Source organism: Malaclemys terrapin, chromosome 1 (genome assembly GCF_027887155.1).
Source record: "Malaclemys terrapin pileata isolate rMalTer1 chromosome 1, rMalTer1.hap1, whole genome shotgun sequence".
NCBI lineage: Eukaryota > Metazoa > Chordata > Testudines > Emydidae > Malaclemys > Malaclemys terrapin.
This window is the reverse complement of record NC_071505.1, coordinates 7,726,984-7,747,637: the sequence shown is the minus strand read 5'-3', so window position 1 is coordinate 7,747,637 and position 20,654 is coordinate 7,726,984. Positions and strand designations below refer to the sequence as shown.

General features: G+C 42.2%; 1 protein-coding gene across 1 annotated transcript in view; it reads left to right on the top strand.

Moving 5' to 3' along the window:
• The window catches only part of EXOC4 (exocyst complex component 4), a 592,122-nt gene that overhangs the window by 133,765 nt on the left and 437,703 nt on the right, over positions 1 to 20,654 (top strand). The window contains exons 8-9 of the mRNA XM_054015768.1: positions 3,707 to 3,852; positions 7,444 to 7,532. Coding sequence (XP_053871743.1) covers positions 3,707 to 3,852; positions 7,444 to 7,532 — 235 coding nt within the window. The remainder of the gene's footprint in view (positions 1 to 3,706; positions 3,853 to 7,443; positions 7,533 to 20,654) is intronic.

Genomic DNA, 20,654 nt, shown 5'->3' with positions numbered 1-20,654 from the left:
GACAAGTATGGTTCTTGTCCCAAGGACATCACAGTTTGGTTCAAACACACAGTATGTGGAGAGCTGTTAAAGATCAGTGGTAAATGGTATATGGTGATGTGACCATATGCATTTTGCGAGGGTTAAATAAATCCCCAAAATATAAACATGCCTATGTTTATAAAAAATTCTTTAGTTCATATAAATCGTCTTTTCCAAAGCTGCAAAATATCGGTACAGTAGATCAGTTAGCACAAGGACTGCTTTGTTCTCTCCTTGTGCAGATTTGTTTGTTTGACATTGGTGTGAGCGTAATACACGGATCGTAGAATTTGACTGTTGTTGAGCAGGAAGTCAAAAGTCCTTTTAATAGATGGATGGGATGCTGCAAACTTGATAGTCACTCATAAATCTTGCTATATGTGCATGTGATTAATGTCTAACGAGTTTTTTGATTGATGGTCTAGCAACTGTTAATCAAATGTTATAGGAACAAATCCTGAAATCCTTACTTCATCCTCTGGTGAAACTCCTATTCAATTTGGTAGGCAGAACAATGTGGTTTTATTGATTTTAAAGTGTAAACTGACCGTGGCTTTTATAAGTACAGGCCCGGGCTAATAATTTTTGACACTGAAATATGGAGTTTATTAAGGCCTTGTGTTGTGAGGATTGCAGGGGGGCAGAACTGTTGGAGATGTTGGGATGGAAGAGATGCAGAAGATGTTGAGATGGATGAAGACAAGCTGAGAAATAATTGGCCTATGGAACTAATACAACAGGATGCTGTTGAGGCAAATAACTGAGTAAGATGGTTTTTTTTTAACAGACGTTTTCATACATGTAAATAAGATCTGCTTTGTTAAAAATTACAAGGGCTTCAGCTGATCCCCTGCTGGGGACAGGAAGTAATTTCCCCCATTGTGCCGTGTTTTACAGTTGGTCAGTTGCATTTAAAGATAGCTTTTTCTCTCTCAAGAACTTGGTCTCACTGCTGGAGTCAGGACGCATGGAGCAGTGTCTGATCCAGTGTGGTTTCTCCTATGTGCATATTGGTATAATTTATCTGTTTTTCAATAGCCATACATAGTGAGAGCCAGTCCTTTTCCTCCATGGAATTAACCAAAAGCCAAAGGAGCAGTCATATATAAAAAGCTCATCTTACCTATCTCTAGGTTCTGGTGACATCACAGCCACCCATGTGATTTCCCCTTACAGTTTGTGGTTGTCTTCAAACCCCTCTTAAGACTGTATGACCATATTGCCATATATTTTGGTGTTTGTCTGATGATGATCTTCTGGCAAGACGAGTTCTTTGTGGTTCTAGTTTAACTCTTTGCTGACATATAGTAATCCTTGAGTAAAATACTGCATTATTCACTTCAGATATCCTACTCATGTTAGCTCTAGATTTAGGATAGTTTCAAAATCATGGGGCCCATTATGAGTACGTTCTGTCCATGAAATGAGAAAAATTGCCAAGCTTTTTTTCCTGGAAAAGATTTTAAATGATCTTTTGTTATTTTCAAGGCTATGGATTGAAGTAAACAAAGCAAATACCTAACCAGAGAATACAGAGCAGCGCTGGTACATTACTGGGGGAAAAAACCTCACAATAAACCTTAGTGTAGTAATTAGTTTTTATGTGGCAGGAATCATGCTTGTATTTTAAAACCTTCTCTCAGATGAAGTTTTAATTGAGATATTTTAGGAATTGAAATCAAGTTACCTTTATTTAATTGTGTTGTATCTTTTTAGAGCAATTCTCAATAGTTTCTAATTAGTGGCATGATATCATTTGCCTAGATATTATTTCCTAGATATTACTTCTTAGTAATTTGTTTAAACATGTGCAGCACAGTCCTGATGTATTCCTCTCATTACACTCAACACTTTGATTGGGTTTGGCTGGCTCATAATAGAATGGAATGTGGAATGTGTTATCAATAGCTCCAAGATTCTTAAAGCTTCCTGAGTATATTCGGGGAGTTTAATTTCTTGACAAAAGTAAGTTTATTGGTTTGGTTTGGTTTTCTTAAACTACGTTAGCTTCCTTTATCTCTCCAGAGCCAACACAACTCAAAGTGAATGAGCTGGAGTGTAATCCTGTTTCTGCATAATGAACAGAATTATTTACTAAATAGTAGTTCCTGGGCCAATCAGTTAAGTTCTTTGCTGCCCCACTGAAGGTATTGGGGTTGCACAGATTTCACCGAGGGTGTTATTTGCCCTGTAGAACTTTCATCATTGATGATGGGCTAGAAGAAAACGCAGCTCGACTGAGAGATCCTAAATTGCGCGTGCAGAGCTGGTAGCAAGGGAGGGGAAATCCATATTCTTATTTGAATCGAAAGTACATTTGGTCTGGTAATCATGGAGAGACAACCATGCCATATTTTTTCAAAAACAGGACCCTCATTTTAAGCTGTATGCAACAACCCATGTCTCCCAAGTCCCAGAGAAGTGTACCAACCACTGGACTATCCTTCCTCATTCTCTAATTCAAGTACTTTACAGGCTCTGCTGGGAAAGCCTGAGGCTTCACAGCAGATAAGTGGCATAGTCAGGGGGAAAATTGAGAGGTTCGTTGCTACTAGACAGGCTTGTGTGCACACTCTCCTCTTGTATTTGTGTCCATCACTGTAGTATCTAAGTATGTACACTTGTGCTCAGCTCACTAGACCATAAAGCTTCCCTCCCTGTAATCAGCTTGAATTCAGGTGCTTAATCAACTATATGAATTAACAGCACTTTTTAATCTCTCTTGTTAAATATATCCATTTAAATATTCCAGGTGTGTGGTACATATATTTAAAGGGATACGATGATGTAGTTTATGCCCTAAATTTAAGTTTTTAAAAAGAAGAAACATGTCTTATAAAAAACTATTTAAAAACAAATAATTTAATCATGCGCTGTATTTCAGTAGAGTTGGTATTTTGTGTTTTGGGGGGAGGTAGTGTGGATATCTATGTGGTACAGAAAATTCAAACACAGCGGGACCGGGCTGGTGCAGTAGAACTAAACATTGGAAATAGGCTGACCAGATGTCCCGATTTTATAGGGACAGTCCCGATTTTTGGGTCTTTTTCTTATATAGGCTCCTATTACCCACCACCCCCTGTCCCGATTTTTCATACTTGCTGTCTGGTCACCCTAATTGGAAATAGTAAACAGAAGGGGAGTAAAGTATCTAATTCCTTCATTTTAAATGATCTTAAAGCCTTGTCTACACTGTGAAATTTTGTAAACTCCTCGCCCCCCCCCCCCCCCCCAATCATTGCTGAACAAGTTCAGCTTCAGTGGCGTCAGCAATGTTGGGAGGCCTTGTCTAGACAGGCTGTTGCTAGTGTTTTAAGCATTGTGACATGGAACTTTGGTAATAATAGGTCTGTAAACACCAGCTGCCAAGCTACAGTAGGGTTCTCAATGTTGCTAACATCAGTGGAGTTGTACCAGTGTTGACAGCATCTGAAAAATTTTGCAAAATTTCTGGAATGTAGACAGTGCTTTTATGGTGGTCTTAAATTGGATGAGTGACTTAGGAGCTAAGATTCATTGAAAATCAATCGGACTTAGGCTCGCAAGGCACTTAGGCACTTTTAAAATTTTTACCAATTGTCATTTGTTAATTTAGCAGTGTCCTGTTAAGACACTTAGGATTTGTGAATAAACTTGCATCGCTGTTCTATTTCAAATGTTGCATTCCTCTTCTCCCTGCTCCCAGATGCTGCTGACAGAATACTTGGATATGAAGAACACTCGGACTGCTTCAGAACCATCAGCCCAGCTTAGCTATGCCAGCTCTGGGAGAGAATTTGCTGCTTTCTTTGCAAAGAAGAAACCTCAAAGGCCTAAAAACCCTCTGTTCAAGTAAGTGTTGTTATGATGCCGGAATAGTACCTGGCATTGAGGTTGTCTCTGGAGCATCAAGTATTGTGCACTTCTAGCAGTTAATAACGTTTTCAGACACTTCAAATGGAAATGAACTACCAGAGCTGGAGCTTGTCTGTCATCCTAGAGCTGTATTGCTGATTCTTCTTCACTCTTTATATTACAGGAGTGTCCAAAGACTTCACTCAGGAATGGGGCCCCCTTGTGCTAGGTGTTGTCCAACATGTAGTAAGACATCATGCCTGTCCTGACGCGCTTACAGTCGAAGTAAAGCACAAAAGCACACAAGCGAGAGCAGAAATCAAAGAGCTGCATAGGGAAAAGGAGAACAGGACAAACAAGATCATTGTGTAAAGACTAAGCGGTTAATCATCACGTTTTTAAGGAAAATTTTTGAGCGAAATTGGAGTTGAAAGTGTGGAGTAGAATGAAGCAGGTGGGAGGGGAATGTAGGAATAAGAGTAAGGGGGAGTGGGAGTTGGATATGAGAGAGAAAGAAAATGTGGGGAAGCAATTTGACTTCCAGGGTGAGGGAGGTTGGTGGGGTCTGGGGAGTAATACAGAGAGGAGAAGAAGATTGGCCTTGTCGTTAAGGCACTGGGTAAAGAGGGGACTTGTGTTTGATTCCCATCTCTGCCACTGGCTTCCTGCACTAGTCTCTAACTTCTCCCTGCCTCATTTCCCCAGCTGTAAAATGGGGATCTTAATACTTCCTTTCTCCCCACCCTTTTGTCTGCCTTGTCTATTTAGACTAAGCCCTGATGGACCAGGATTGTCTTTCATTATGTATTTGTATAGGGCTTAACATAAAGGGGACCTGATCTCAGCTGGGGCCTTTGGGCGCTGTTGTAGTACAGATACATAATAATAATGAGGAGGAACTTCAGGCAGAGAGGAGGAACAGCAGGGTAGCAGAGAAGGAAAATGTGAAGTCCAGATTTAACAAATCCAGTCAATCTGTTGCTCTGAGGAAACTGGAAGGAAATGAATGTGGGCGTAGGCCTGTCCTGCTGGAGTTGGAGGTGGGGGTCCTCCTGGCTAGGTTGGCTCAGCATGTGGAAATGGGAAAAATGCAGGAACTTGGCATCCCTGGATGGCTTGCACTAACTTTGTCAGTAGGCCGGGTTGGGAGAAGATGTGTCCTGCATTAACACTCTTCTGCACTGCTGAAGCAGCTGTTTGGTGGTGGGCCTTTTTCCAGCCGTCCCTAAAGCTTCTCCTGCTTTCTTTAATCATTAAGAACCAGCCGGTGGCCTCCTTATTTTTTCTTTCTTTTTTTTTTTTTTAAACCACTAATACAAATAATAACTATTATGTTATCTAATCCTTAACTATAGCAGACACTGGCAGTCTGCTCTAAGTTTTTATTGTCTATGTTCTGGTAGGGCCTAAAGGGCCAATGAGAAATCAGGGCTCCTTGTGCAAGGCACAATACACACACACACAGTGAAAAGGTGATCCGAGCCCCAGAGAGCCTACAGATCACTAAACATAATCCCCTGGTATCAAAGGCTTTCACTTTTTCTAAATAGTTCTCCAAACATCTGGTCCACCCGTGGCTGATCCAATGGGTGGCTTTAGATCCACATCCCCAACATATCTCTCTCTCCAGATTCTCTGTCTACTCTGCCAGAACTCCCCTTTGGATTTAATTCCATTGCTAAACTGACTTGCAGATGTGCTTTGAAGCACCACAGGGCTGCTCTCCTTTCTCCATTGCTTAGCATGCAAATTCTGAGGCGTTCTCAGCCCCTCTCAGTATGAGGAGTGAGGAGGATGAATTCATCTGCTCTGTTTCACCCACAGCAGTCTAAGCCTGTGTACTCATTTCTATCAGTTGAAAATGAAGTTAAGGATAATTGCTTAACGTGATGGTGCCTAAGTTCATAAGAATAGCCATCTTTTACCACTCAGGCTCTTGTCACTAAGTCACTGCTAGCACCTTAGTGACAGTGATGCTTATCAGGATCTCTCATTCTGTTATCTGTCTCCTGTCAGCTGTCACTACATCCATGGAAATCTCTCTGTTGAAATGGAATTTCTCTATCCACCGAGGGATGCACATGTTTGATAAAGTCATATTCTTGTCGTCTATTCCATCTTCACGTTTTTCTCTCTGAACAGAGAGGCTCTCTTCCTTGTATTTCCATCACCTGCTTCCAATTTAGAGAAGCCATCCACTTGTCATAAAAATCTCTGTGTTTAGAGTCCCGACTTTGGAAATCACTTGAACAGGAGATGGAGCCTTGCTCTCGTAGACAGATAGAGCTGTATGATGTGTGAGCACTTGGTATAGCTCCTTGGAAGTGAATTTTGTAGATACTGGGTAGAGGGAGTGTGATCTAACAGCACCAGTGGAAATCAGAACTTCTGGGTTCTGTTCTTGAGATTTTGAGACTGACTTGGTGTCATTTGGACAAGTCATTTAATTGTTCTGTGCCTCAATTTCCTCATCGCTGAAGTGAGTGTAATACCCATACAACAGGGCTGTTGCGTAGCTTCCCTGATGAATGCTTGTAAAGAACTTTGAGATCTTCAGATGAAAGGCCCTACATAAATTCAAATGATAATTTATACTATAATATGCCCTAGTCAGTCATGGCTCCATACATAGTGTCCGTACTGTGAAGAGCTGGCAATCTGAACAAGCAAAAACGATACCCATGTTGTGTGGGAAAGGGATGGGTGTATACGCAAAGTTGTGATGCGTCCACAACGTGTTAAGCTCATGTTTTGGGGTTTTTAACACATATGACTATATATTTGTTTTATTTATATTATAAAAGCATAGTTTTAGAGACCTTTTTGTTGGAATCACTTGGGGTTGAAGTGGGGGAAAGGAAAGGATTGCATGAGTAAGAGAAGGAAATGGAAACTGGAGGCAGGGAGCAGAGAGGATGGGTGGTGAGAAGTCAAGCAAGGCAGGGGGAGTGTAAAGTTGGATAGCGGTAGGAGAGGGATGTGCTGTAGGGGGCCCAACTACAGATGACAGTACAGCAACTGAGAGGAAAAATCCAGTGTCCAGGTCTCAGAGCTGAGTGAGTGATAATGCTGGGAGGCTGATAAGGCTTGCTGTTGTCATGCGCCATCAGAGAAGTCTTCCGGGCTTGGAGCCTGGGTGGGTCTCTGTGTCTGGTGGGAAGCTGGAAGGCTCTTTCCCTGCCTGTCCCCCAAGCTCTATCTAGTGCCGGCTGCTTTGAGGAAAGACTTTCAATGGAGAGTTCCATTGTTAGCTCCCTATGGGCACCACCTGGCTGCTGCTGAGGCAACACAATCATAAATAATTGAATAGTTTGTTACTCCTACTTTTCCAGGGGAGTATTGAGTTTTAATATCTGGCTGCAGCACTTCCTTGTTAAGAGCTGAGGTGTGTGCTTAGTGTGTGGGGTTTGGTTTTGTGGATTCCATCTGTTTGCTAGGCCTTCTCTGTTTGGAACGCGCCTAGCTGTCAGAGCTAATGGAATTAAGTAACAAATAATTTCTCATTTAGTCTAACACAGTATCTCAATCTTTGTGGCTACAGAAAAGTCACCCTGAGTTGTGTGATTGACTGCATGCTTTTTATTGCAGGTTTGAATCGTCTTCCCATGCTATTAGCATGAGTGCCTATTTGCGTGAGCAGAGAAGGGAGCTCTACAGCAGGAGTGGAGAACTTCAAGGTGGGAAGCTTGATAGCTCATTAGTTTGGTTGATTGCTTTGCCAAGTATCTGCAGATCCTGCCTGGATGGCTCAGAACTGTTGTTAGCTCCTCTCCAGCAAACCATATGCAGGGCCATAGTCTAAGGCCATGTCTACACTAGCGCTTATGTCGGCAAAACTTGTTGCTCAGGAGTGTGGAAACCTCCCTCCCTCCCCCTCCCCCCCGGCGGCATGAGTTTTGCTGGCATAAGCCCTCATGTGCACAACGCTGTGTTGATGCTCTCCTGTCAACATAGCTACTGCTGCTCGTTGAGCTGGTTTTATTATGTCAACTGGAGAACTCTTTCCTATCGGCTAACGCGACTACATGAACACTCTTACAGTGGAACAGCTGTAAGCTTGTAAGTAGACATGGTCTAAGACTCTGTAAACTTGGCCAGCTCATATCCTCTATTTATTTACTCTAGGTAGGAAAGCAAACACTTGTATATTTTCTTTTTTCCCTTTCTAGCCCCACATACTATAGGTGTGAGTTTAAAAGGACACTCATAAAACAACGACATAAAAGAAAAAAATCTCACTCTAATTGATACTGTTGGAAGATTGAAACTGATGTTTGTTTCCTTACCTGAAATTTATTTCCAAACTGGCACATGCACATGTAATATCCCTGGCTAGGTCATCTCCAGGAACTGAACTCTGCATCTGAAAGTATGAGCCTCTACTGCTTGAGCTAAAAGACCGTTCTTTTGCCATTGAGGCAATAACAGGCACACAAGTCTCTTTACCTGATCCAAGCCCTAGAGGGGGACAAAGAACCACAATGTGTTAATGTGGGTTGCATGTTTTTTGAAAAGGTAGATTTGGAAGGCTGAGCTGTTGCCATTAGTTTATGTTGCTCATGAGAGATGGGGTTTGTATGCTGCTATAAAATATATATATTGTGTGTGTGTGTGTGTGTATGTGTATATATATATATAATATAGTGTGCATCTCTCCTCTGAACATTGAACAACTGTACATTTCTCTTCCTGACAGCCTTATCCATAAGGATGACTTTTTTTCAGCAGCAGGGGAGAGTGGGATATTAGGTAAAATCTTCATAGTAATATATATAAAAAAAGACCAGATTGGTTCTATATAAACTTATCTAGTCTCTTACAGCATGCATATTGCCCTAATGCACATGCATTATGGGATCTCCGTTGAAGTAATTGTTGTCCAGATAGCAGTGATAGGCAGAGGCAGAATTGTACCCTGAAATCCTATTCACAAGAATATTGGGGTGATTTTAACAGATGCTAGATATTTACAGCTGCGGTATCAGGTAATTTGTAGTTCCAGTTCCTTCCCCAGTGACTTACATCCATCCTCCAGCCAGAAGTTGACCCTACAATAACTTGAGAGAAACTCTTACGTAGAGTGCAAAAAGAACGAGGAGTACTTGTGGCACCTTAGAGATTAACAAATTTATTTGGGCATAAACTTTTGTGGGCTAAAATCCACTTCATCAGATGCATGCAGTGGAAAATACAGTAAGAAGATATATATACACAGAGAACATGAAAAAATGGGTGTTGCCATACCAATTCTAACGAGACTAATCAATTAAGGTGGGCTATTATCAGCAGGAGAAAGAATAAAAAACCAACAACTTTGAAATGGGCCATCCTGATTATCACTACAAAACAGTTGACAAGAAGGTATGAGTAATGGTAGGGGGAAAATTAGCATGGGGAAAATAGTTCTTACTTTGTGTAATGACCCATCCACTCCCAATCTTTATTCAAGCCTAATTTAATGGTGTCCATTTTGCAAATTAATTCCAGTTCTGTAGTTTCTCATTGGAGTCTGTTTTTGAAGTTATTTTGTTGTAGAATTGCCACTTTTAGGTCTGTAATGGAATGACCAAGGAGACTGAAGTGTTCTCCGACTGGTTTTTGAATGTTATAATTCTCGACGTCTTATTTGTGTCCATTTATTCTTTTGCGTAGAGACTGTCTGGTTTGGCCAATGTACATGGCAGAGGGGCATTGCTGGCACTTGCTGGCATATATCACATTGGTAGATGTGCAGGTGAACGAGCCTCTGATGATGTGGCTGATGTGGTTAGGTCCTATGATGGTGTCCCTTGAATAGATATGTGGACAGAGTTGGCAACGGGCTTTGTTGCAAGGATAGGTTCCTGGGTTAGTGTTTTTGTTGTGTGATGTGTGTGTATTTGCTTCAGGTTGCGGGGCTGTCTGTAAGCAAAGACTGGCCTGTCTTCCAAGATCTGTGAGAGTGAGGGATCATGCTTCAGGATAGGTTGTAGATCCTTGGTGATGTGCTGGAGAGGTTTTAGTTGGTCACTGAAGGTGATGTCTAGTGGCGTTCTGTTACTTTCTTTGTTGGACCTGTCCTGGAGTAGGTGACTTCTGGGTACCCTTCTGGCTCTGTCAATCTGTTTCTTCACTTCAGCAGGCGGGTATTGTAGTTTTAAGAACGCTTGATAGAGCTCCTGTAGGTGTTTGTCTCTGTCTGAGGGATTGGAGCAAATGCGGTTGTATTTTAGAGCTTGGCTGTAGACGATGGATTGTGTGATGTTGTCTGGATGAAAGCTGGAGGCATGTAGATAAGTATGTAGAGTGTTCTTTTGTATGGTTATGCTATATCTAGCTTAGCTGATGTTACAGAGCACTTCCATATAGCAAGGCTTGGATGCTCTGTTGATTGGCTCTTTGGAAAACCCTAAGTTAGTAGACAGATACCTAAATTGACACTTGACCTTCACTGTGGTCTGACAGTTTATGGGAATAAGATAGAGGTGAAAATGTCTATCTTTGAGGTGTAGTATCACGGTCTAAGCACATTATAGGATGTTCAGTTTACTTCTCTTCATCTTAGAGGCTAAAATTGTCAGCTGTAGAAACCTGCCACATGTACTTGTGTGCTGTGAGAAAACACAACGTTTGTGGACATGTGATGAAGTTTAGAAAGATAGGGTAAGTAAAGCACTATCCTATTATAGGGAATTGGGGAAGCTCAAAGGGTGGGATTTCATTTTGTTATTACACCCACGCAGTTCTAGTATCAGATCTAAAAAATCCTGTTTTTAAAATTTTGTAGTAGTAATAATTCTAACAAGCTCTACCCTGCTGCGTCTAAACTGTAGTGTGCACAACCCTCACCTTTCTCGTCATAAATTATCTGATTTTTTTCATATCGAATGGCTGTAGGATTTAATGACTAACTCCACCAACGCCACCCATTGCATCCAGAAATCAGATGGAGCAGCAGGATCCCAATCCAAGAGAGGGAATTCCTGACAGGAGTCACATGCTTAAAGCTGTGAGAGGAGCTGCCACTGCTTCCTTTCAGTTTTGGTATCTTCCTCGGTGCTTTCAGGCCTACTGGGATTATCCCCATTGCAATCTTCCAATATAACGATCGTGTCATCTCAGGGCCTGGCTAGTTTCCTATTTAGCCTTAGAAAAGAAGGGGTTTGAAAACAATATTAATCCATCCCACATGCATTTCCTCTTTCAGTTCTGCTACGGCTTAGACGTTGTGGTGATCGTGGTTTTTCATATACACCTCTACCTCGGTATAACGCTGTCCTCGGGAGCCCAAAAACCTTACCGCGTTATATTGAACTTGCTTGATCCACTGGAGTGCGCAGCCCTGCCCCCCCGGAGCATTGCTTTACCGCCTTATATCCGAATTCGTGTTATATCGGGTCACGTTAAATCGCGGTAGAGGTGTATAATTATGCTGTTACTTTGAATTGATGGTTTATTTTATATAGCCATTTGTTTATGTGATAGTACTATATGAACACTGATGAGCCATATTCCCTGCCCTGAAGAGCTCTCTACCCACAGCCCTCATACTCCAAGGGATTGGAGTCTAAATGAGGCCTGGCCTACATTAGAAAATTAGGTCCGGGGGGGATAGCTCAGTGGTTTGAGCATTGGCCTGCTAAACCCAGGGTTGTGAGTTCAATCCTTGTGAGTTCAATCCTTGAGCCATTTAGGGATCTGGGGCAAAAATCTGTCTGGGGCTTGGTCCTGCTTTGAGCAAGGGATTGGACTAGATGACCTCCTGAAGTCCCTTCCAACCCTGACATTCTATGATTCTGTGTTGCTCTAGCATGTGAAAAACAGAAGAATTCTTCTGTCGACCTAGCTACCGCCTGTTGGGGAGGTGGATTAACTGTTTCAATGGGAGGGATTCTCCTGTCAGTATAAGTAGTTTCTACACTGACGTGCTATGGCTGCCCAGCTTCAGTGGTGCAAGTGTGCCGTTGTAGTGTTTTGAATGTAGACAATCCTGAGATAAGACAAATCGTGGGTACAACAGTTCAAGAGAAGGAAGAGTATGAAGATTTCTGAAGTGAAGAAGTGGGTTTTAAGGAAGCATTAGAAGTAGAAAAGAAAGAGAGCTTAAGAGAGATGATCAGGGAGACGGTTCCAGGCATAGGGGTGGGATATTAGGAGTGGGAAGAAAGGAGGAGGAATCACAAGACTTAACAAGCCAGAAAGAAGTCATAGATGTAGGTGGAGACAAGATTATGCATCCCTTTGTGTATGAGTCTGAAAAGCTTGACTCTAATGCAATAGAAGATGAGCAATCAGTGCAGGGAGTCAACAGGGAGGATAGATTAGGTGAATTTAGTAAGAAATCATCACTACTGAGCCAGAGGGAAAAGTTCCCTGTTAATTTTTTTCTGTGTTAAAAATCTCCCCGCCTCTTTCCATTATAAAGTGCTGTTGTTCCCTGTCAGCTAGCCCATTTATCTGCCTGATCCCTGGATAACAGCCAGATCTGCATTTCCATTTATCCCTTCAAATATAATTGAATTGTTCAGTCAGGTTAGCAGAAGGCTGACTTGCAACACCATGCTCCTCTGAACACCACGAGTTGCTCTTCTCAACAGCCTTATCCATGGGGGTGACTTTTTCAGCAGCAGCAGGGAGAGGGTGGAATACTAAGGGGGAAAATCTGCTGAAAATATGTTCAAAGTAACACATAAAAGAAAAACTTGAAGTTCATTTCATGACAACTTTTTGAAATAGTTTTTTAATTTCAGTTGCCTTAAAATCCACAACGGTCAGGCTGACACTTGGTCATTAACTGGCGCCATTTGATCTGAAATCATGCATGCCATAAGCACTGCAATATCACCCACTGTTGGAAGAGACCCTGCTGCGAGAACGTTAGGGATGGAAGCATTAATTCTTGAAGGTCTAATCCCAGTGAAGTCAATGGAAGAAGAATCAGGCCCTAGTTTTCTTTGCTTTTGTTTAAGCTGGACACCTCGCATTGTTTGCAAGAAAAGTTACATCAATTCAGTCATTAAAAAAATTTGAAAAGCTAGTATTCCTCCCTCTGAATTAGTACAGAACCAGTGTCCCAGTGTGGTGGTGATGGGGTGTAATGTTTCTGGAGGAGGGTTCTGTCTTTTTTATGAGACATAAAACATGGGTCCTGACCACTTATGGGCATTACATTCATTAGCTGCAGCAGATACATGGGAATTCTATCTTGGTCAGATTCTAACTGGGAAAATTACACTTTTCTTCTTACATTTCTCCTGCAGTTTCAGTTGGGTTGGGTATTCCTCTTCACTGATAGCCTTAGGTAGGTAGTATTTTTCTGTGCATTGTCAAAAAGCTGCTGCATTTCACCTCAGAGGTGACTGCATGTCAGTGGTCAATGAAGTGATTTCTATGTATAAGCTATATTTTATTTTACTTTTAGAGTGCTTTGGAAATGGAATCCCTTGGGATGCAAAATGTTGGTGGCGTTGGGGATACTGTAGCTAGGCCAGCATGTTCTTCAAATGCCATGTGCTTCTGGTTCTCATTGTACTGGGTGAGATTTGGACCTGGAGGACATAACTTTTCCATTCAGAGGAGAAAGTTATTGTAAAATACATACATTGTTATATCATTTGGGGTAGTCAGATCACCATTTTGGGAAAGTTCTTACACACCATTTGGTCTTGCTGGATAGATATCTCTGAACTGAACTATAGCTTGTCTGAAGTCTAAAGGTTGGCATAATTTAAGAAGATGGTTAAAACAGCTCAGTTCCATCATAACTGCAAGTTTGAACTGTATTGGGGGATCTGGATTACCAAGCTGAAACTGCTACAAAAATGGTGGTATTTGCAGTGTAGATGGGACTTAAGAGAATATACAACCTTAAAGGTGGGTCATCATCCCACTTTGCATTCCGTTCTTTTGTGTTTTAGTTGAAACCATTCTGGACAGTACCATTGCCTGTCTGTTTTTTATTTGTATTCTGGTAATGCCTAACGGCACCAACCTAGAGCTGGTCTTCGTTATGCTAGGCATGATATGTACATATGAAGACAGCCCATGCCCCGAAAAGTTTACAGCCTGTTGTTTTTCATGTTTCTCTAGCTATCATCAGCAACACAGCTGGACAATGCGGATTGTATTGGGCTCTGCATGGCAAAAGACAAATGATAATTGACATGGTTAAACTTTGTGTGTATGTGGCTGGAATGGAAGGGAGGCAGCAGGGGGAATTTTGGAGCTACCTTGCTAACTAGTTCAAAGCACACAAGTACAAAATGCAAGGGAAAAACAGTGGCAGCCAAAAATTAAAACTCAGTGGGTTATATCCTTGTTGTCTTATACATCTGAGGAAGGAGTCTAACCTAAGCTGCTGATCTTTCTTACCAATGGCTATTCCTGTGTTTGCTGGATTCAGAACACCTGAGGTACAAAGGCCATGGAGCATCTTATCAGCAGACAGATACCATAATGATGTTTGTTTTGCTAATAATTTCTGGCACAGTATCATTTTGTCAAACGTGCCATTGGTCATGGACTCTTAAATACACCAGGTGTTATATCAGGTCCCTGCCACTGCAGGGAGTTGTGTAGTAGTTTGGAGTGTCCGTAGAAGCTGTGGTCTCAGTTCAGTTTATCAGCAGAACTGGTAAGGGAATTTTTATATGCTGTGAAAATCCTGAAGAGCCTTGAGGGGACTGATCAGCATGGAAAATAGCATCCAGTCCCTCTCAGTTATCTCTGCTAGTGCAGGCCGTAGAAGTTCATATCAAGGTCAACTTTGCTAGTGTTGTGCATCTGGGGTTTTGATTTTAAGAATGAACTGTTAAGAGCTGCTGAACAGTTAATGGCATCCGCAGCTGCTCACCACCTCTTAGAAGTCTGGACCCTCATTTCTTTCATCCAAGGATCTCAAAGCATTTAAAGGTCAGTATTTTATTCTCATTTATAGTTGGGCAACCTGAAGCACAGAGTGAGTTGTCCAAGGGGTGTACAGACTCCCAGAATTAGGGTCAGAACTGTGGAGTCCTGACTTTTGAGTCCCTTGTTGTTCAGAACACTAGTGCATGCTGACTAGGTGTAAGTATACATTAGCGCACCGTTGATATACTTGCTGGACTGATAGTCTCGCCACATGGTGTCTCTCTGAAATTCCAGCTGTAATAATGTGCAGTGTATAATGGTCAAAATGTTCTAGTTTCACTATTATTCCCTAGAGTGTAAGCTCCTCGGAGAATGGCTGTCCTCCTTCAGTGTTTGGGAAGTGCCAAGAGCAGGGGTTTTCAAAGTTCATTGCACCGTGACCCCATTCTAACAACAAAAATTACTACATGAGCCAGGAAGGGGGACCGAAGTCTGAGCCTGCCCTCCCCCTCCCCCCACAAGGCTGGGGGGTGGGGAGCAGGCAAAGCCCAAGGGCTTCAGCACCAGGCGGGTGGCCTATAACCTGAGCCCCGCAACCCAGTGGTGAAGCTCTCTTAGGCTTTGGCTGCAGGCGGTGGGGCTCGGGCTTTGGCCCCAGGTGCCAGCAAGTCTTAACACCAGTCCTGGCGACCCCATTAAAACCACTGAGAACAGCCGAGCTCCATCTTCTTTGGAACCCCCTTCACGTAGTTGAAGGCTGCTATTAAATTCCCCCTCACTCTTCTCTTCTGCAGACTAAATAAGCCCAGTTCCCTCAGCCTCTCCTCGTACGTTATTTGCCCCAGCTCCCTAATCATTTTCATTGCCCTCCGCTGGACTCTCTCCAATTTGTCCACATCCTTTCTGTAGAGGGGAGCCCAAAACTGGATGCAGTACTCCAGATGTGGCCTCACCAATGCTGAATAGAAGGGAATAATCACTTCCCTTGATCTGCTGGCAGTGCTCCTACTAATGCAGCCCAATATGTCGTTAGCCGTCCTGGCAACAAGGGCACACTGTTGACTCGTATCCAGCTTCTCGTCTACTGTAATCCCCAGGTCCTTTTCTGCAGGACTGCCACTTAGCCAGTCGGTCCCAGCCTGTAGCAGTGCATGGGATTCTTCTCTCCTGAGTGCAGGACTCTGCATTTGTCCTTGTTGAACCTCATCAGATTTTTTTTTTTTTTTTTTTTAGCCCAATCCTCCAATTTGTCTAGTCTACTCTGGACCCTATCCCTACCCTCCAGGGTATCTAGCTGTCCCCCAGTTTAGTGTCATCCGCGAACTTGCTGAGGGTGCAGTCCATCCCATCATCCAGATCATTAATGAAGAGGTTGAACAAAACCGGCACCAGGACAGACCCCTGGGCACTCCGCTTGATACCAGCTAGACATCGAGCCATTGATCACTACCCATTGAGATACACATGCAAATGATTTTTGGTGGGGCTAATAAAGCCCATTTTTTTAATTCAATTTACAGAAGTCAAATGATTCAGTGTTGAAGTTGCTACAAGACAGTAACTGGCCAGATTGTGAGGTAGTATGTTCATACTATATTTGTATATTACTTCGTCTCAACCTTTTGCCAAAGATCAAGTGTAGCATCAGTTTTAATAGCTGAATAATCCTTTACAATAGGGATGTATCCATCCCTTGAAGTACGGAGGATCTGAAGGTTGTCTTCATGTAGGTCTGCGGTCTGGCTGAGTTACTTATTGTTGTGGCAGGGTCATTAACTCTTAGAATTTTCTGACTTTTATGCATTTAAGATCTCAACCGTAGCATACTTTGTTCCCCATAAGTGGATCAGAAGTAGAGTTACAAGAATGTGAGCTCATATAAGGGGTGTGTGTGGATAAGTTTGACCATCAGGGAGCAGAGCCTGGAAATTGAGATGTCCTGTTATAAATATGTTTATAAATGAGTCTCGAGGGTGCCCAGAGCCTTAGATGGATGCTCTTTGGTGGAGTTTTAAAATTTCAGTGTCAATAAATCAATACTCTTATTATGGTTTGGACCCAGGTGGAATGTTCACTATTGGTCAAGTGCTAAATACAAGTGGAATATGCCAAGTATAAACATGATTCTGCTTTGCACTGGAAAATTGGTATTATTCCAGTTAAATCTCAGCATGTGTACCATTGGTTAGGCTTCTTCTGCAGTTGGAAATTCCTTATCATTTTTTTTTGTAATTAATGAAATCAAAGCAAACTGCTACTAATTGAGATTTTTCTTTCCTCACGGAGAGCTGAAGAAACAGTGATGGCAGCAGCAGCAAATTGTATCTCAGACTGACAAGTGGTAAATTAAAACTTGTACATTAGGCCAGGCCCGGGAAAAATGCAGTTATGTGTAGGTGCCTTGTTCCATTTGAATTAACCAAAGGGCTGTCTGAGGAGGCCAGCTGTGTTCTCGGATGACAAAAACGAAGCTTGACATTTTGGGTAATGAAAATTCAGTTCAGCACCTCTTAGAGATGCGTATGATAATATGTTGTCAGTCGGATGCTTGCGGGGGAGGCAGAATTCTTATCTTATTAAGAGAGAGAGTGTGACAAGTGGACAGTCCCAGTTAAAAATATACCCCCACAAAGGAGAGATGGTGGGGGGGGGGAGTCTGAGATGTAGAAACTCAGTTGTGTTAAGAAGGGGAAAATTATTTGACGTGGTGAACCCTCTTTCTGGCAGCTGCCTTTGTCTCCCCAGGATGCAAAGGATCACGGTTTTATCTGAGGGCGTAGGGAGGTGGGGGGCAGAGAATCACTTTTTTGTGATTTGACAGTATTAATGCAATCATCTAGTTCAGACCTTGTAAGCCCACTTATTATTTCCTCTGCGTGTGTTTTTTCTAGTTTAGTGGATTAGCTGCACTGTCTCTTCAAAGGCTATCCAATCAAAAAGGGGTTATTAAAACCAGGGTGCTTTATGACTGAGAATTAATTAGAGCAGCATTTTCATGCAAAACATCCAATTTTTTGATTAGCAATGGAGCAGGGCCGCAATTAACACTCTAGGAAGCTTACATTTCCAGCATTTTGATTCTCAGGAAATGAGATTATCAAACCAGGGTCAGACACTTGACAGCAAAAGGGGGATTATGTGTAAGAAAATAATTTGTTTCTTGATTTTGCTTCTGAGATTGTCATTAAGGAAGCAGTGAATTCAGAGGGAGTTTGGGGAGGGGGGGGGAGAAAGAAATGGAGGCAGGAGAGGTCCCTGTGCTTCATTAGTGTCCTGCTTGCTATGCAAAGCACCGTCTTTGTCTATTTTAGTTACCGCACGTTTTACATTTGAAACACAGCAACAGGTTTTTATTGCACTGTTGTTATTATACAGCCTTTTCTAATAGACAGATTTCTGGGATTCTTCAGCAGTTGTTAAATATTCAAAATATTTATATCCTTGGGGAGGAGAAAAAGATCCTTTCAGTAGACACACAGCTTTGTCTGGGTTGCTTTAAGTAGATGTGTGCTGTGTGTGCCGGTTTATTTCCTGAACCATTTTCTGATCTGCTGTTGGGTGTCTGAGGACGTAGTTGTAGCTTATTAAAGGCTGACCTTTGCCAGGCGTATGTGTCTGTGATAAGAAGCAGAGCATCTTCGTCACTGTTGTAAAATACTGAGCATTTCCATCTCTAGTTTAATTGTTCTCCCTGTTCAGGGAGACACAAGGTGATGAAAGTCAGACTTCAGGCTGTGGAATCTTTTCATTCCTCAGTTTGTCTCTCCATCTTAGGGAAGGCTAAGAAGAAATGGATCTCGTTTGAAGGCTGATCAATCGCTGCTTATTATTAAGTGCTCCAAAGCTGTGATTTAATGTCTTACCTCAGGGGAAAGAATTAGGGGGCACCAGTCCTGCCAGTCTGGTTATATTTTAAAATGGCCATTTAATTCCAGTTTAATCTTTTGATATTTTTTTAAATTTATATTTTGATGCAATTGTTGCTCATGAAAGTAATTAGCTAACAGTGACAGAATGCAAAAAGGCCTAGTATAAGCTCCTCTCACATATCACCTCTGCCAAGGCATCCCATCTTGACTTGCAATTACCCTGCAGCAACCATTTGTCTTCCAGTGTTGGTCCCCACACAATTCTCCTTAGTTCTGACCTGCTAGTCCACCTCTCCTCTCCACCACTACTTTGCTAATGCAGTCTAATTCTGATTTGCAACATCCCCTGCTATTCTGTTTCTGGATTTCCATAATGCTTTTGCTAAATAAGGTCCCTCAGTCTTGAACTTCAGCTTCTCCTGCTGTTCGAGTCCTTGTCCTACCATAAAGTTCTGCTGGTATACCTCATTTCTGAACTGCATTGCTTCCACTATTCCAAGTCAAGTCAAAGTATGTCAGCCATTTGATGGGAACAAACTAAAATACCAAGGGTACTGTGCATTGAGGAATGTCCTATCAGTAGAGGAGCTTGCTGAATTAAGATTGAAACCTAAAGGTTCAAGAGCCCCCCTGAGTCAGCTGGTCACATGGTGCTTCATTCTTTTCCCTGTATGGAGGAGAATGTTGAAGGAATGTTCAAATGACAAAACCTTTAATGGATCAACGTTTATAAAGAACCGCTTCTGAAGCTTTAGGTGACATTAGTACTACTGTGTGTTAGGCCTCTACAATTGTGAGTTTGTGCCTTTGCAGGGTTTGTGTTGGCATGGTATAGCTGTCTGAAGCAGTTTTTTCACAGTTGCATTCCTTCTAACTGTAACAGGTGGGTCTAGTAAAGAATTGTGATGTTGTGTGGTGAAGCTAGAAAAGATGTTGAGAGATTATCTGTTACTCTGTGGTGCAATTAGTAAGAGAAATAGGAGTGTAGTTGGCAGATAGAAAATACATTTGCTGCTGATAATGCCGTGCTCTGCCTCTATTGTAGGACTTTTAGTTATTTCTGGCCTACTTTTCAGAGGTGCTGAGTAACTTCAGCTTTCATTGAAGTTCATAAGATGTTGCAAGTCCTGGACACCTTTGCCATCAGGTCACTTGGGTCTTCATCCTCTTTTGGGTCTAATTAGACATTGAGGAGTCTAAGTGAAAATTAGCTGTGTATCTTGGTATCTGTGACTTAGAACAGCTGTAAAAGGCATGGGGTGAAAGGAAATACATTTCAGTAATATGTCTCCCCCAAAATCTGTGAAGATTTTTCCTCCAAATATACATGCATCCCTTATGCAGCAACCAATGCAGAGGCCTGGTTGGCTAGAGTGTATCATGAGGGGGACCTGTCAAATAGTGTTCAGCCATTGGTTTTGCTGCTCTCAGATAGTTGTTTGGCATGTGTCTTTCTCCCCCCTTCCCTCCCTCCGGCTGCTGAACCAGAATGTAACATGTAAATGTTGTTTTTCTTTATTGAAGGAAAATGATGACCTTTCCACAGCGCAGCCTGCAAGCGCGGCAATATTTCTGACAGTCAATCATGGGATTCCTCTTACTGCAATTTGAAAAAGCATCTTGGTCTTTTTAGCTTCATAAAGTTTCCTTTTTCTTCATTAACCTTTTGGACTCGCACTCTCTCCTCTGAAGTATGTGTGTGTTCTTTTTGTATGGTATGTGATAGAGAAATGTTTCCTGTACCGTGGCTTGCAACAGCTGTGTGTTTAAGAACATGATTCATTGACCCAACCTGGCCTTTCATGCCCTAGGTTGACAGGCAGCATTGTGTGTCCGTCTCCTCTAATACCCCCTCCATTTGTGAAGGAATATCCATTGCCTCATGAATCAGCATGGACTCCAGTGCAATTTTGAGTTAAGAAAAAGAACAACTTCTTGTAGCTCGTTAAGTTGATGGTACTAAGTTTGTCTTCCAACCTTGGTTGATTCAGTACTGTGTTATAGTAGTTCCCCATACTATGCAATCTGGACCCTATTCCTGAGTCTCTGTTGTCATTAGTTGTCATTCACTGCAAAACCTTCTCTGTACCATTTGAGGAATGC